This window comes from Corvus moneduloides, chromosome 9, assembly GCF_009650955.1.
Source record: "Corvus moneduloides isolate bCorMon1 chromosome 9, bCorMon1.pri, whole genome shotgun sequence".
Lineage (NCBI taxonomy): Eukaryota > Metazoa > Chordata > Aves > Passeriformes > Corvidae > Corvus > Corvus moneduloides.
Window position 1 is genome coordinate 121,372 of NC_045484.1, and position 14,892 is coordinate 136,263.

At 52.9% G+C, this 14,892-nt stretch overlaps 1 protein-coding gene across 10 annotated transcripts in view; it reads right to left on the bottom strand.

Annotated features, from left to right (window-relative positions):
• The window catches only part of CACNA1E (calcium voltage-gated channel subunit alpha1 E), a 129,658-nt gene that overhangs the window by 42,969 nt on the left and 71,797 nt on the right, over positions 1-14,892 (bottom strand). For all 10 annotated transcript variants that reach the window (XM_032117415.1, XM_032117413.1, XM_032117421.1 and 7 more), the window contains 2 exons: positions 11,634-11,737; positions 299-414 (listed from right to left, as the gene is read on the bottom strand). In XM_032117415.1, the coding sequence (XP_031973306.1) occupies positions 299-414; positions 11,634-11,737 (220 nt within the window). The remainder of the gene's footprint in view (positions 1-298; positions 415-11,633; positions 11,738-14,892) is intronic.

The following is a 14,892-nucleotide window of genomic DNA, read 5'->3' on the forward strand; positions in this document are numbered from 1 at the left end:
GAGCACAGCTGCCAGCCATGTTGCTCACAGCCTCCCGGGAGATGTAATGTGTCTCGTGCACAGAATGTGACAATTTCATGCCACAGAACATGAGGATTCACCAGAGGTTGGTGATGTCCTGCTGGCAGCCTGGTGGGACCATCACACCAAGCTCACCCGTGCGCTCAACATCACCACGTGAGCACCCTGGGGACACTTTGGGGCTCAGGGATTCCTTTCTATCCCCACCACCCCACACGACCAGCAGTCTGTGGTGCCCACTGTCCCCCCGGATGTCCCCCTGGCCACCATCCTTTACCCGCTTTGTCTATCCATGCCCGGTAGCCGTTGAGCTCCCGCTCGATCTGCTGCTGGCGCCGCAGCTTCATGAAGGCTCGGCGGTTCTCCACGCGCTCTCGCTCTTTGGCAAACTCCCTGGGGAAGGGGAGAGGTGAGAGCAGGGCTGAGGGGCAGCAGGGTGCCCAGGGGGCTGGGGAACCATGGCACAGACAGCAGGGACCAAAGTGGTTGTTGGGGACATGCACGGCCATCCCCAGCCAAAGCATGGCCTGGGGATGGGTGAATGATCAGGGAGGAGAAAAGGAGGAATGGATGGATGTAAGCAAACCCCCTGCTTGATTGCTCAGTCCTGCATGTTCCAGCTGGGAGCTGCTACCACTCAGGGAGGATGCTCTCAGTGATTCCCAAATCCAGAGCCAGCTTAGCTTCCGTGTGTCCCTTCAGGGAATAAGAACCAGGCACTGTGAAGAGGCAGTGAGGGGATGGAGGACAGAAGGTCCTGTCCCTTGCCTTCCCTTTCTCCTGTTGATCCTTCTCCTTTCCAGCCTCTCCTTGGAGTATTTTCCCAGGACTTGAGACATCCCTGTCCTCCTCTGGATCTCAGTGTCTCACAAGAGCTGTCCAGGCTTGATGACCACTCCCTGTCCCACCCCCGAGTCTCAGCCCATGCCCTCAGCCCCATCCCGGTCCCAGGATGCTCCAAGGGAAGTGTGATTACAAATAGCAAATGGCACTGTTCTCTCTGTGAGAGGAGCATCTCTCTCCCCAGAGACCAGCAGCAATCTCAGGCCTCAAAAAATAAAAACTATTCCAAAGACCTGAAAAAGCTGGTCTGTCTGCTGCAGAGAGCATTCAAGTGCATTACCCCAGCTGAGCTATTACACCCTGATGCTGTGTGGGCTTTTGCATGTGTGTGTGTGTGTGTGTGTGCGTGTGCGTGTGTTTGTGTGGAAAGCCCGGAATGTTCCCTGCATCTCTTGTTTAAGATCCCCAGACAATTCAAGCGTTTTTAATTCCACCCCAGGAAGGTGAAGTTTCCTGTCGCTCTGGCATTAAGCATCAAATGACTCCCCCTCCAGCAGTGGCTTTCAGACTGAAATGAGACTTTCTTCCCGGGGCAGGGAAGGGGGGGAAAACAAAAGGCAAGGAAGAGAAAAGCAGCCTAAGTGAAGGGAAGGAGGGTGGGAGGAGGTGGGGGAGAAGGAGGGACCTCCCCAGCCAACAGTGAAATGCACTCTCAGTTTTGGGCATGCTACGCCGATATACCCTCCTTGCTCTAGCTGGAGGAAAGGCAGGAGCATTTTGGCTGTACCCTCACTGCACTTCATTTGCAAATTTGGGATGTCAAGGAATGAGGAGATGCTGTTTGGAGTTAGAGTTGGAAGGGAAGTTGCCTGTCCTCTTCTGGTTTGGCCCTCTGGTCCTCCCAGTTCTGCCCCACGGGCCATAACTCCATGGCAGCCTCGGCAGCACTTTTCCCAGACCCCACAGATACCAAATCCTAGAACAATTTGAGTTGGAAGGAACTTTAAAGACCACCTCGTACCTTGCCATGGGCAGGGAAACCTTCCACAAGACGAGGCTGCCGAGAGTCCCGTCCAACCTGGCCTTGGACACTTCCAGACATGGGGCAGCCACAGCTGCTCTGGGCAACCTCTGCCAGGGCCTCCCCACCCTCACAGGGAAGAATTTCTCCCTAGTATCCAATCTAACGCTGCTCTCTGTCAGTGGGAAGCCACTCCTCCTTGTCTTATCACTACATGGCCATGTCCAAAGCCCCTCTACCAGCTTTCTTGAAGCCCCTTTAGGCCCTGGAAGGGGCTTTAAGGTCTCTCCAGAGCATTCTCCACTCCAGGCAGAACAACCCCAACTCTCTCAGCTTGAGTGCAACTGGGAGCACTTGGGAAGCTCCCCCTGATTTATATCAGCTGGGAACCTGGCCACTCTCTGCTGCTTCCTGCTTGCCCATTCCTCTGTCCTGCAGCTCCTGTGCTGGTGTCTCCTTTTGCTGCATGGCAAGAGAAACCATCATCATGTGCCCACAGTGGAAGCCATCTAGAAGGACCAGCTGAGCCCCAAGCCTCCTTTTCCTGCAGAAGGGAATGGGGGCATTGGAAAAGGAGCTTGTCAAGAAACACTTTTCCCCTAACTAGCCCTTTTGCTCATGGAGCACTAATTTACAGGAGGCTGGTGCCACACGCACTCAGGGACAGGGTCTGTGCAGCTGCGGCAGCATCTCCGACGGAGTCACTTCCCACTCACTTGATCCCTAATGGAGCTTAATTGCTTTTGTCCATTAGAAGGAGGAAGGGGTGGCAGAAAGGGGAGGGGAAAAAAAAAGTTAATTTCAACTTAATGAATTATTACATTTCAGAGAGACACGTTCCCGAGCAGGGCAGCAGCGGGGGCTGGTGACATCTGAGAGTGGGTAGGCGATGCTGACAGATCAAGGATTGCTCAGAGCCAATTTGCAGCAGCGGGTAGAGATAATACTGTGTGTGAGTGAGAACAGGGCCAGCCATGGTGACTGACAGGCACTTGGGAAGGCTCCAAGTCACAGGCAGGGCAGCCCCGCATCGCCCAGAGAGAGGGTGCCTGCCTGCCACTGAAGGGCTCTGCTCCTGCTCTCTCGGGGTCACATCGCCAGGGATGGCCCAATTCTGCCCTGCAAAGAGCCTGGGGCAGTGCTGTCCCATGGGGTCCCTGTGAGGGGGCTCAGAGAACCCCAACAGATTGCACAGTCTCCACCAGCAACACCTCTGCTTGTCCACCTGGGTCTTCTGGCCCCAAATCCTGATGGCTCCAGCTCAAAAATATCCGTCCCCCACAGCTGAGCTCCACGATGCTCCTTGTGTCATTGCAGCCCCTCTCTGCCCAGCCTCATGAAGCCAAAGACACCCAGAGAGCTCTAGAGGCAATTGCTGAAGGCCCTGGTGGGGTTTGGGGACCAATCTGTCCTCCTGCTCCCAAGGGCACCATTCCTCCACACCCCCTGCCCTGCCTGCTGGGGCAATGGGAGCACAGATGCTTCACTCCTCCTCTGCCTGCAAATTCTCCTCCTTGGAGCCTTGGCATTTCCCTCATGTGGCCTGAGAGCATCTCTGCTCCTGGCAGGAGACCCTTGGGGATACCACAATGCTCAGCCACATTCCTCTCCAGGCTCCCACAGCCACCCTCACACCAGGGAAGCAATGGTTTTGTTCCAATGTTATCGGCCCTAAGGACTGGAAAGCCCAGGTCTGGTTTCAATGGGAGAACCACTTGTGCAAGCACCCAGCTTGAAAATGGGTCCCCTTTAAAAAAAACAACCAAGACACAAGAAAACAGGAAAAATCCCTAACCAACCAACTACAAGAAAACCAAGAACCAAAAACAAGTTAAGAAAAAAGAGTATCACAGATACTGCAATCCATTTTTCTACTTTTTGAGTTCAAAGCAGGTATATACTGCTGGTCACATCAATGTTGTGGCCTCCATGCTGTGAAACAACAAACCATCTGTCCTCAAACCCATCAATTCATCACCTTTTGCCCCTATTAAAGATGCTTCCAGCAAATCAGTTATCAAATTGGTCTTAAAACAACTTGAGGGAGCAGAAAGGATAGGATGGAAATCAGAGAAATACTGGATTACACACTGAGGATGAGGCAGCAGCACCACTCTGCTAGGAAAAAACCCAAATATAATGGGATGCATAACAAGAGAGACCATCTGTAAGGCATCAGGTAACACTACTGCTCTCCTCAGGTCTTGGCTCATGGCTCCACTTCAGGTTTGAGCACCACAATCTGAGGAAAAACTGCCTCAGAGACTCCAGGATGGTGTCAGAGAAGGTTATGGGGCAGAACTGACAACAGACGGTGTGGCAAACACAGCTGAGACAGTTGCAAACCAGGGGGATCAGATGGTATTTACCCAAGAGGTGTAAAGGAACTGAAGTGAGAGTGTTGAACTGACTGCGCAGTCTGTAACCTGGAGCTTCAACTTAAACAGACGGTGACAGGCAGAACTGGCACTGCAGACTGGGATTATTGCACTGAACTCATGGCAGAGGCAGGACGAGAGTGTCCAAAAGGTACAAAAACCTCTGCAGGGAGAAGGTGTCCTTCACAGGCCTGCTTTGAAAGAGACAACAAGTTTTTCAGCAAGGCTAATTGCTTGATTTGAGTTCACTTGAACTGCCAAAGTCAGAGAAGATTCAAGGCCAGGCTGGATGGGGCTCTGAGCAACCTGGTCTAGTTGAAGATGTCCCTGCTCATTGCAGGAGGTTATAGCAGATGGCCTTTTGATATTCCTTCCAACCCAAACCATTCTATGATTCCTTAACAAAGCTGTTTTGTCTCAAGAAAGTCTTCTCTGAAGCACTAAGTGGTGAAAAGAAAGGATACAAAAAGAAAGGCAGACAGAAACACCCTGTTTCTTGTATTCCCTCTCCATTATCTTTGATCATCCCTGTGTACTTGGGCGGGAGTTCTGTGTCACCGCGGTGTGACAAACCTGCAGTGGGAGCGCACAGCTGACGCTGCTAAAGAGAGCACATTTATAGAGTGCTGGCAGTCACACGAGCTGGGGAAGGAAAAGCTGACAAGCTGTTGGTGACATGGAACGGTAAAACGGGAAGGAGCTGGGAGATACCAGCCCTGAGATTACCCATTACATCACTGTCCCAGTTAAGGAGGCGCAGATGCTGACAGGTACCTTCTACCTTGCAGAAAACCTGTGGTTGTCCACCTGGATTTCTCCAAGGCCAAGTGTGCTGATGATACCAAACTGGGTGAGGAAGTGGACACTTCAGAAGGGAGAACAATCCTGCAGGAAGACCTGGACAGTCTGGAAGAGTGGACTAACAAGAACCTTATGAAGAGAAGCTGTGGCTGCCCCATCCCTGGAAGTGTTCCAGGCTGGATGGGGCTTGGAACAACCTGGTCTAGTGGAAAGTGTCCCTGTCCACAGCAGGAGGGTTGGAATGAGATGATCTTTACAAGGTCCCTTCCAACCCAGGCCATTCTCTGATTCAGCTGCAAGGTCTTGGACATGGGAAAACAAAATCCAGGAGAGCAGCACAGGCTGGGATCTACCCAGCTGGAGAGCAGCTGTGTGGAAAGGAACCTGCAGGTCCCAGGGACAAGTTCAGTATGAGTGAGCAGTGTGCTGCTGCAGCAAAGAAAGCCAACAGGGTGCTGGGCTGCATCAACGAGGGCATCACCAGCAGAGAAGGGAGCCACAAACATTCCAGCTGTAGACTCTCAAATTCATCATTTTCCCAAGGATGACACCACCAAGGTTTGCATCGCTGTTCCCACTGCCCAGAGAACTCTGTTTGTCTGCAATGCTGCACCAAAGGCAGCAACAGCACACTCAGCCCACGCTGCAAGGAAGCTGCAGAAGGGTGGCAGAGGGTCTGGCAGCCCCAGCGAGGAGCAGAGATGGGAGCTCGAGACTGTGTTTCAATCTTATCAGGCAGGGCTGGCATGAGCAGCGCAGCTTCACTGCTTCAAGAGCCCCGGGCTTTGTTCACAATCACTCCCACTGGCTCATGCAGTGCTGGGAAAATGTCACTCCTCCCCTTCCCTCCTATGCTCCAGTTTCTACCCTCTGTAAGCAGAGAACATCTTTATAGTCTCCTTTTGCATGTGATGACAGCAATCTGCAGATGAAAGGTGTGTGGTCAGTACTGCAGGTGAGATGTAGTATGGAAAAAAAACCCCACACCAATTTTCAACCTTTCATCACATTAACTTCCCAGGAGCTTCCAGCACTCCAACTGACGCCTTCTACACATGGATACAACGAACTCAGAACCAGCCATCAAATGTGAAACCCGCAATGCAACTGCTCGATGTGCCACTGCCACACAAACAAACAGCAGCCTATGGTGCTCAGAGAGCTGGTAACACCACAGGAGTCCTGCAGCATCACCCAACAGCAGTGCCCTGCACCAGGAGGAACTGGGCATCTCCAAAGCCATCCACCGGCTCAAATCACTGCAGCCACGGCCACACGACTGCTGCCATCAGCCAGGAGGACAGAAATTACAACAATCTGGAACAAACAACTCCAAAAGCAATCTGTAAGCAAGCGCTATCTGCTGAGTGCTTTGTCGAGAGGATTTCACCCACAACCCGCAGACCACAGGCAGTCCATGGAGCAGGTTTGCAAAGAGGCAGGAATAAGAGCAATTTTGAAGCAGCGGAGACACGCTGGCAAATAATTTTCCAGGAGAAATCAAAGGGGAAAGTCAGCGAGTCATCTTTTTGTTGTGGTTTTTTTTGTCTTCTCACCCAGCTATCTGTAAGAGGAGTCATTATTCCCTGTAACAGCAGAGGATCCAGCACAGCAGCCACGCACGCCTCTTGTCAGGCAGCCTGCTTGCACAGGGCTTGGAGCCTTCGGCAGAAAGGTGGCCCAGCAGAGCATGGCAGAGAGGCACTCGTTGAATATGGATGCCCACCTGCCTGCTGAATAGAGATGAAGGTCCCCAAGGCTCCTTTGCCTGGCCTGTGTTCAAACACCACGGCAGTGACAGAGAGCGTGGACGTTTCTCATGCGTCCCGTGGTGGTGCTGGGGGACCTGGGAGGGAGGGGCGTCACGGCCCCCTCCTTGTGACACCCACACCTCCATTCAAGAGCGATTTCAACTACTGAGTTCCCAAGCACAACACAAGTGCAGACATTTCACATCTCATCCGAGCCACGCCTTGAGATCCTACAACCATTCCAGGAAAAAGCCAACGTGATGCTTCCAAGCTTTCATGCTTCCAACTCCGTATTTTTTGGGCGTAGAATCACAGGCTCATTCAGGTTGGAAAAGCCCTCTAAGATCCTCAAATCCAACTATTAACACAACAGCACCATGTTCACCACTAAACAGTGTCCCTAAAAACCATATCCACATGTTTTTTGAACACTTCCAGGGATGGTGATTCCACTACTTCCCAGGGCAGCCTGGTCCAACGACTGACCATTCTTACCGCAAAGAATTTTGTTTGTTGATATCTTGCTGTGAACTCATGGTCTCCCCACAAGCCCTCCTGCATTGCGATGTGTCCCCCACTTCCCCTCCCATGAATCTTTGAGACATTAATCCTCTTCCCAGTGTTTTTGGCTTCAAAGCACCAGATCCCACTCAGCCACGTGGGGTCCAGGTTTTTGTGTGGCGCTAGCAAAAAAAACCCTCTCTCCATTGAAAATGTACACTTGTTCCCTTAACACCCTTATTATTAATTGCTATAAAACTTAATTTTATTCCTCGTTTGTTATGCATCCAAATTGGATGGAGAAAAAAATTCAAATTAACTGAAGTGAAAAGATTTCAGAAGATGGTACAGAAGGCTCCTGAAGGAACTGAAGAAAACACTCCGGAGACTGGGAACGCAGTGCTAACCCAACCTGAAAGAAAGATCTTAAGACAAAGAGATCTTGCCAAATTGATCCTTTAATTATAACATTAGTCGTTTCTTTCAAAGGCTTAGTGTAAGAGCTGGGGGTGGGGGGCAGAAAAGACTTAAAGGGAGAAGAGACTTAACATCACCAGGATGAGTGGAAGCAATTAGGAGGATTTAAATGACTCTCTTGTTTGGTACAAGGCAGATGGATTTCATTTTTCTTGCCATTGTGTTTGACTTCTTGCTCTGCCATTGGCTTCTAGAGGTCTTCTCCTTGGCTGGCCCGAGGGCCCAGTCTTCCCAGGTCAGGCAGCATCCCCTGCCACTCTGCACCCACTCAGCTATTGCTGCAGACCAGAAATACCAGTGATTATAACAGCTCTGCCAGCCTGGAAAGGGGCTGGATGCACAAGGCTGAATATGGGAATGGAGTCTCCCAGCCCTCAACAGGAGGATGATGCTGCAATGAATGGAGGAGGGTGATTGCAAACCAAATTTTTTTCTGCAGAGGCTGTGGAAAGGGAGGTGGGAAAGAGTCAAAATGCAGCCTGTTTGGTACTGGAAGCTCTGTATGAGTCCTCAGGAAGCTCTGCATGAGTCCTTAGTGCTACACCTCCAAGCACAGCTTATTTTTTAATCTTCACTCTTTCATCTTCTTGCTCCCAGTGACAAACAAGACACAAGCCATCTTCTCAGCAGGAGGGGCAAAGCAGGCAGGGCCTCTGCAGTCACTGGGACAGGACCAGTCCTAGTGGCTGTGGTCACTCCTGGGGTGGCACTACTGCCACTGGCACATGACGCTGGCAGCAGGGATGGGGCAGCGCAGATCTTGTTGGGCCTCTGCTGCTCTGGAGACAAGCCCCAAACACACATATTCAAATTGTTTTGTGTGAGAAACAGCTGAGGAAAAATCCCCAAAACTCAACAGTTTCACAGAAAAAGGGAGAGCAGATCTTTGCAAATCTCCAGCACATGCAATTTCTCAGGCCACGAGGCAGCCTTAGGTAGAAAACAGTGTTTCAGTGGATGCTCCATCCTCACTCGCTCCCACTGACTCTCTTCTGCCAGGATTATCTCAGCAGCTCGTGTAGCTTTACAAGCTGAGCAGTCACATCTCCTTGGGCTCTGTACCTGCTCCCAAAGAGGAACAGGGCCAATTTTTTTTATCTTTTCCTGCTTTCAGTCAGAATTAATTGATCCATAATTGCACCCATAGAGAGGGAAAGTTAATAGACACAGTAATAAATGCCAAAGCCACAGCAGAACTGGCTCTCCAAGCCCCTGCCTGGAGCAGCTCCATCTCCTCTTAATAGAGTCGCATGCGATTCCAGTGCATGTGTGCCTGTTCGTATTTAGGGAGAAAAACTGAGGAGCCTCGTTATGATGAAAACAATTTCTTTTCCTCTCCCACATACTTTGTGCTCAAGGAGCAGATGGATCCAGGCTGTTTACATCACAGAGGTCATGCCTCAGCTTAACTGTTGGGGAACTGACTGTTGGGAGAGATGCTCATCGCAACCAGAAGATTGCTAAATCTGGGCTCCAGCAAACTTCTGCTGGTGGCAAATGAAACACACAAATGTCCTCCTGCAGCCTCTTCACATTCGGGACCCACCCCGGGTGTTCGGCTGCTTCCCCAAAGGGAGGCGAGGGCAGAGGCAGCTCAGCAGCAGCTCCTGAGAGTGAACCTTGAGGAGAATGCTGGAAATCCCAAGTGGACCTTGTTATCTGCCAGTGCAGATGGTGCAGTTTGCAAGCAACGTGGGGCCAGGTTTCTGCAAGGAGGCTCCCAGGGCTCCCTGCTGCACCCCATGTTAACGCAGTGGCTGTGATTTCAGCTGAGCATGGCCTGTCTTCCCCCAAAGCAGTGGTGTAACTGCCAGGGAAAGAATTCATTCCAGTGGAGGCGTTTCCATGGAGCTCATTCCCAAAGTGACCATCTCTTCTCAGTTCAGCACAGCCGTGGGACATGTTGGGGTATCCAGCTGGGCCCTGCCTGTTCATCCAGCTCAGAGCTGGACAATGGAAAGGTCACACCTCCCGTCCCCCAGCAGAGCCAAGTATTCTCTTCCAGCACAAGAGGATAGCAGCAAGAGCTAAAAACAAGAAGAGCTCAGCAAACAGAGCAAGGAACGAGACCCTTCTTGCTGCACTCAAGGCCACACATCATTTGTGTGCAGAAGAACCTTCTCCTGCCTTAGGTCCTACCCCTCCACGGCTCCAGCAGCAGCTTTGGATGATTCATCCCACCAAGGTGCTGAGCCACAGAGGATGTGGCTGTGTCCAGGCAGGAGGACATGCACAGTGGCCTTGCCACAGAGTGGCAGAGCCCAGCTCACCACCTGCGCTCACCTCGCCCAGCCCTCTGGGGAGCTGAGCAGTCCTGCTTTACCCTGGATATCTGGCACACCACGAGATCATCTCCATTGCCAATTAGGCCACCCACCCACTTGCATCCTTCCCCAATACAAACCCCATTAGCAATAAACAAACAGTTGAAATGCCAGCCGGTGCCTGGGAAGAGTCCTAGACAACTGCATCCAATTCAGCGGGCATGGAAACAGCTGTCTCGGGCAGTCCTGGTGCAGAGAAGCACCAAGCTGGACTGGGGCATGGCCAGGTATTCCACCAGCCCCGCTGTGGTCCTCTGGCCAGTGTCTGGCTTGTGTCTCCGAGCTGCTTTCAGCATCGCCCCGGCACCAAAAGCCTTGGTATCCACACAGCACACCACACTGGCACGATTTAACGTTGCAATAAGGGGCTTTCCCAGCTGCTGAGTCCCAAGCTTTAGTCTCCTAACTTTCCTTCCTTAGGCTTTTGTAGGAAAGCTCCTGCTTGGCACCAAGACCCAGCTGGACTTTGCCCAAATACCCAAGCTGGATGTGGCATAAGAAATACAGATTCCACCCAACACTGCTTGGACATCTTCATCCCCCATAAGAATTCCCTCTCTGCAGGGCAATGTGAGGCCCTTCCTGCAGCCTGTCCCCAGAGCCCCTGGACTCAGTCAGACCCCAGAATGAGAGCTGGGAAAATTCAGCCCAACAACAGACCCTGAAGAAGCCCAACCTGCCACTCTAGAAACGCCTGAAACCACCACCATCACACTTGAATTCCCAGGGACACCCAGGACAGGGACAGAGATGACCAGGGCCATTCTCCACCCTAACCCTTGCATCTAAGGGCTTTCCATCTGGCCAAACTGGTGTTACAATGACTTTTGCGTTCAGTCATGATGGGTAATTAGCTAAAAAATAACCTGCTCCAGGCAGAGCAGAGGAGCCCACATCTTCCCCCAGTGCAGGAGAGGGCATGCACTCCCCATTCTTCAGCCCCTGCCAGCAGTTGAGGATGTGCTATGCAACCACAGTTCATTGTCATGGAGACAAGAAGACTTTTTGTCTCCAAACCCAGCTCAATGGCTTGGATTAAAACTGCCTTTCCCTTGGGAACTGCAGAACAGGGACAGTTGCATTGTCCCTACTTCCTTATGTTCTGAGCTTACCCACGTGCACCCCAAGCATCCCTATCCTCACCAGTTTGCACCCCCCCAGGGCTGGGCACATCCTCCTGGTCACAGCACAGAGGTGCTCTGTATCACTCCACAAACCCATCCCAAACCACGCACAACCCACCAAAACCAGCCTGCACTCAATCACATTTTCATAGATTCCCCCATGTCTCTCCCCTCTTCCCCAAGCAGCCAGAAGATCCCCAGTGACCATTTCTCCCAGGTGACCAAAACCACAAGATCTTCAGCTAGGTGAAATAACAGGAATAATAAATATCTTCAAGGCTGTCCCTTTCCCAGCTCCCCAGGGAGAGAAAGAGCCAAGCATAGCCAGGGAGCAATCCCTTGCTGTGGGGCAGGCATGGAGGAGATGGAGGGACACAGCAATGCTGGGGCCAGCCTTGGGTCTCAGAAATGTGTGACCGGCACGGCTCGGAGGGAGCAACCACATTGCTTACCCTGACAGCACTCCCAGGACGAGGTTGAGGACAAAGAAGGATCCAATGATGATGAGGGGGATGAAGTACAGCCAGTTCCAGGTGGCTCCTAAGGCATCATTGGTCTGCAGGGGAAAGAAAAAACCACGTGTGACATTACCTTCAACACCAGCAATGGGGCAGAGGAAGGGTGTGTTAACTTCAGTGCTCCAGGCTGACCACACCAGGCTCCTCAGGGTGACGTGGCCATGCCTGCCAAGTCATAGTGGGCACCCTGCAGGGGAGCTCCCCACCAGAAGAGCCCTGGCACCCCTCGGCACCCTGCACCAGTCTGCAGCTCTCCTCAGGCAGGACTGCTCGCCTCCATCTCCTCCAACCACCCCCGCAGAGACTGTAAAGCATGGGTATAGCTGGAGGTGCAGGGTCCTGCAGCCCGAAACGGAGGTGCTGAGGGCGAGGGGCCACCCTGAGCATGTTTTCCCCAGCCGTTTGATTCAGTGCTTCCCTGCACATCCACTGGGATGGGGCAAAGCAGCCCCACGGCAGCAGGGCCCACTGAGCACAGATTTACAAGGTGCCTTAAGACCAGGGAAAGAGGCATCTGAAGAAGAGGCAGCCAATGTTTTTCCCTCCATGCATGCTGCGAAACCTCCGAGCAGGCATTTTGCTGCTGGCACCATCACTAATACCTTGCAGACACCCTCCCACCCCAGGTACATCCCTCAAAGCCAAGGAGCTGAGATCAGACGGGAGCTCTGAGTGCAGGGCACAGCCCGACAGCTGCAAAGGCTCATGATGAGCCCTGCTTAATACCTCCAGACATCAATTCACTAGGGGTTTTAATAAAGCAGTGCCCCTCTGTCCCTTTCAGCCGCCTCCCAGGCCCCATTTGTCCTCTGGTGTCAGGCACAGTGCGCATGACGCCGGGCTGAGGGTGATGCGGCAGAACGTGACTGTCTGGGGGAGGTGGTATCAATCTTCTTGCAATGAAAGACTCTTTCTCTTTTCTCTCTCTTCCCCCCTCTCTCTGTGCTAATTAAGCCCTCATCTTCATCTGAGTCATTGGCACCACGTCTCCTGGTCGGCCAGTGCAGGAGCTGAGACGAGACTCTGCAACGGGAGAAGTGCAATTCCGAGGAGGAAAGAAAGTCCCCTGCTGGAGTCCTCCTCCTGTGGGAACTTCAGCTGGGTGTCCCCATCACCCTGACACGGAGCCCGAGGCAGGAAGGGTGACATCAGCACACCCCAGCACAGGCATTGACCACAGCACTGGGACAGGGGATGTGGGCAGAGATCTCAGCAACAAGGAGCAGCTGGCGCGCAGCAGCCATAAGGGCGCTGAGGTTGGGAAAGCATCTGGAAGGACTCACTGCCCTCCTCCTTTGGCACTAGGGAAACCACACACCTCTTCTCAAGATCCTGCTCTTTCAAGAGCCCCAATTCACCTCCAGCCTCCTTTTTTAGGGCCACGGGAGAAGGAAGTGCAGGGAGGAAGGGAGGATGCGTGGGAATCCCAGACAGCCAATGTTCACCACAACCCTCCAGAGACACCCAGGCCACTGCTCTGCTCTGCCAGCACCATTTCCCATGGCATCAGTCTTCAAAGCATCGTGCAACCCTCAGCCCGAACTTGGCTGGGCTTCAGCTCCCTGCCAAGATGCCACTGGGTACCTGCCACCCATGTCAGGATTGTTTGCCTTTGGAACTGGCTCCTGCCCAAAAAAACACAGGCTTTCCCCGAGGTCCCTGTCACAGGGAATGCCAAACAGACGAGCTGCTTTCCTACAGGAGAACAGGACATCTTCCCCCAGAACTGGTCCATCACCACCCCTTCTTTAGCCACCTCAGCAGGAGAGGGAGGGGAAATGGGCACGAGATGATGGAGCAGAGGGCAGTTTCCCCAGGGTTATCTGTGCCCAGACCACCTCTTCCCTCTCCATTTTGCAGGCACGGTGAAATTGGTGTCACTGGGGACCTGCAGCAGGGAAAGATGACGCAGGGGCTCGGCAGGGCTCCGATGGCATGGGCTGACTGATCCCGACCTCTACGTGCATTTGAGTGCCCGGCTCCCCTGGAGGTGGAGGCAAAGGGCATTAGAGAGATCTTTAAGGGGGTTTGGGAGGTCACATATCCAGCACCACTAGCACCCAGCAGCTGCAGGAGGGGCACTTCTGGGGGAGAGGAGGAGATGGGGAGCTGTGGCCATGGACCCACATACTCAAGGACTCAGGGAGGGTCCCAAGCACCCAGGCTGACAGCAGCAGCCCCAGGAACAGCATGGCCACCAGCAGCCACACGGGTCCTCCTGGCTGGTGCCAGCTTTGCTGGCAGCCCCCAGCCCCAACATGAAATTTCTCAGGGGACATCCCAATGCTCCCTACAAACCCAGGAACTGGTGATGCCCAGTCAGGATGTAGTGGCTCCAGACCATCATCTGGTACCTCCTCAGCTACTCAGACTGCCAAAAACTCACTATCCCCACTGGAAGCCTCCTCAAGCAGGTGCTCCAATGGCTACTGTAACTTCCAGCCTAAATTTATTTGCGGTCATTTTCTATACCACTCCATTCTTTTGCCAGCGTTGGCCTCTGGCTGAAATAGCTCTTTTCCTTCCTGTTTCCCATCCTGATGTATTTCTAGACAGCAATCACAGCCATCCCCAGCCTCTGCTTTGCTGGCCAAAACAGAGTTCTTCCAATTCTCTCTTGCCTGACTGGCTCTCCTGCCCTATTTTATCCAGTAGCCCCTTCCCTGCTCCCATCCAGGCTCAGTTCAGTCTCCCTGGACACAGGAGACCTGAATGAGCAATTTGATGGGTCACATTCCATCCCTGCATGATGCCACAGAGACTTTACCACATCACCGGCATCCCAGCATCCTCCCTCCTCCTTCGTGACACCCCTGCCCTGCAGTCACCTCGTTCACCGTCTCCTCTTCCACACCACTGCTTCCCAGTCAACAAGACCTGAGCTCCAAGGAGAGATCTTTGCTGCTCCTCAGGAGCGCTTGGCTTTCCATTTCTCACTGCATCCCACATCTCTTCCTCCGTCCCTCAAATGCCTCCCAGCCCGGGATGGCAGCCTCTGTCCCTCCAGCTCCAGGAAGCCAGTGGATGCTGGAAGCAGGAAAGCCCCTGACTCATCCCTAAAGGACTCCACGAGTCGATGACATCCCCTGTGTCCCCCCAGCACCATCCCAGAACTGCTCGCTTCCCTGCCAGCCTCACAGAACTCCTCATCGCCTTCCCCTCTTCCCCTCTCCATTGCCACTTTCCCACAGCA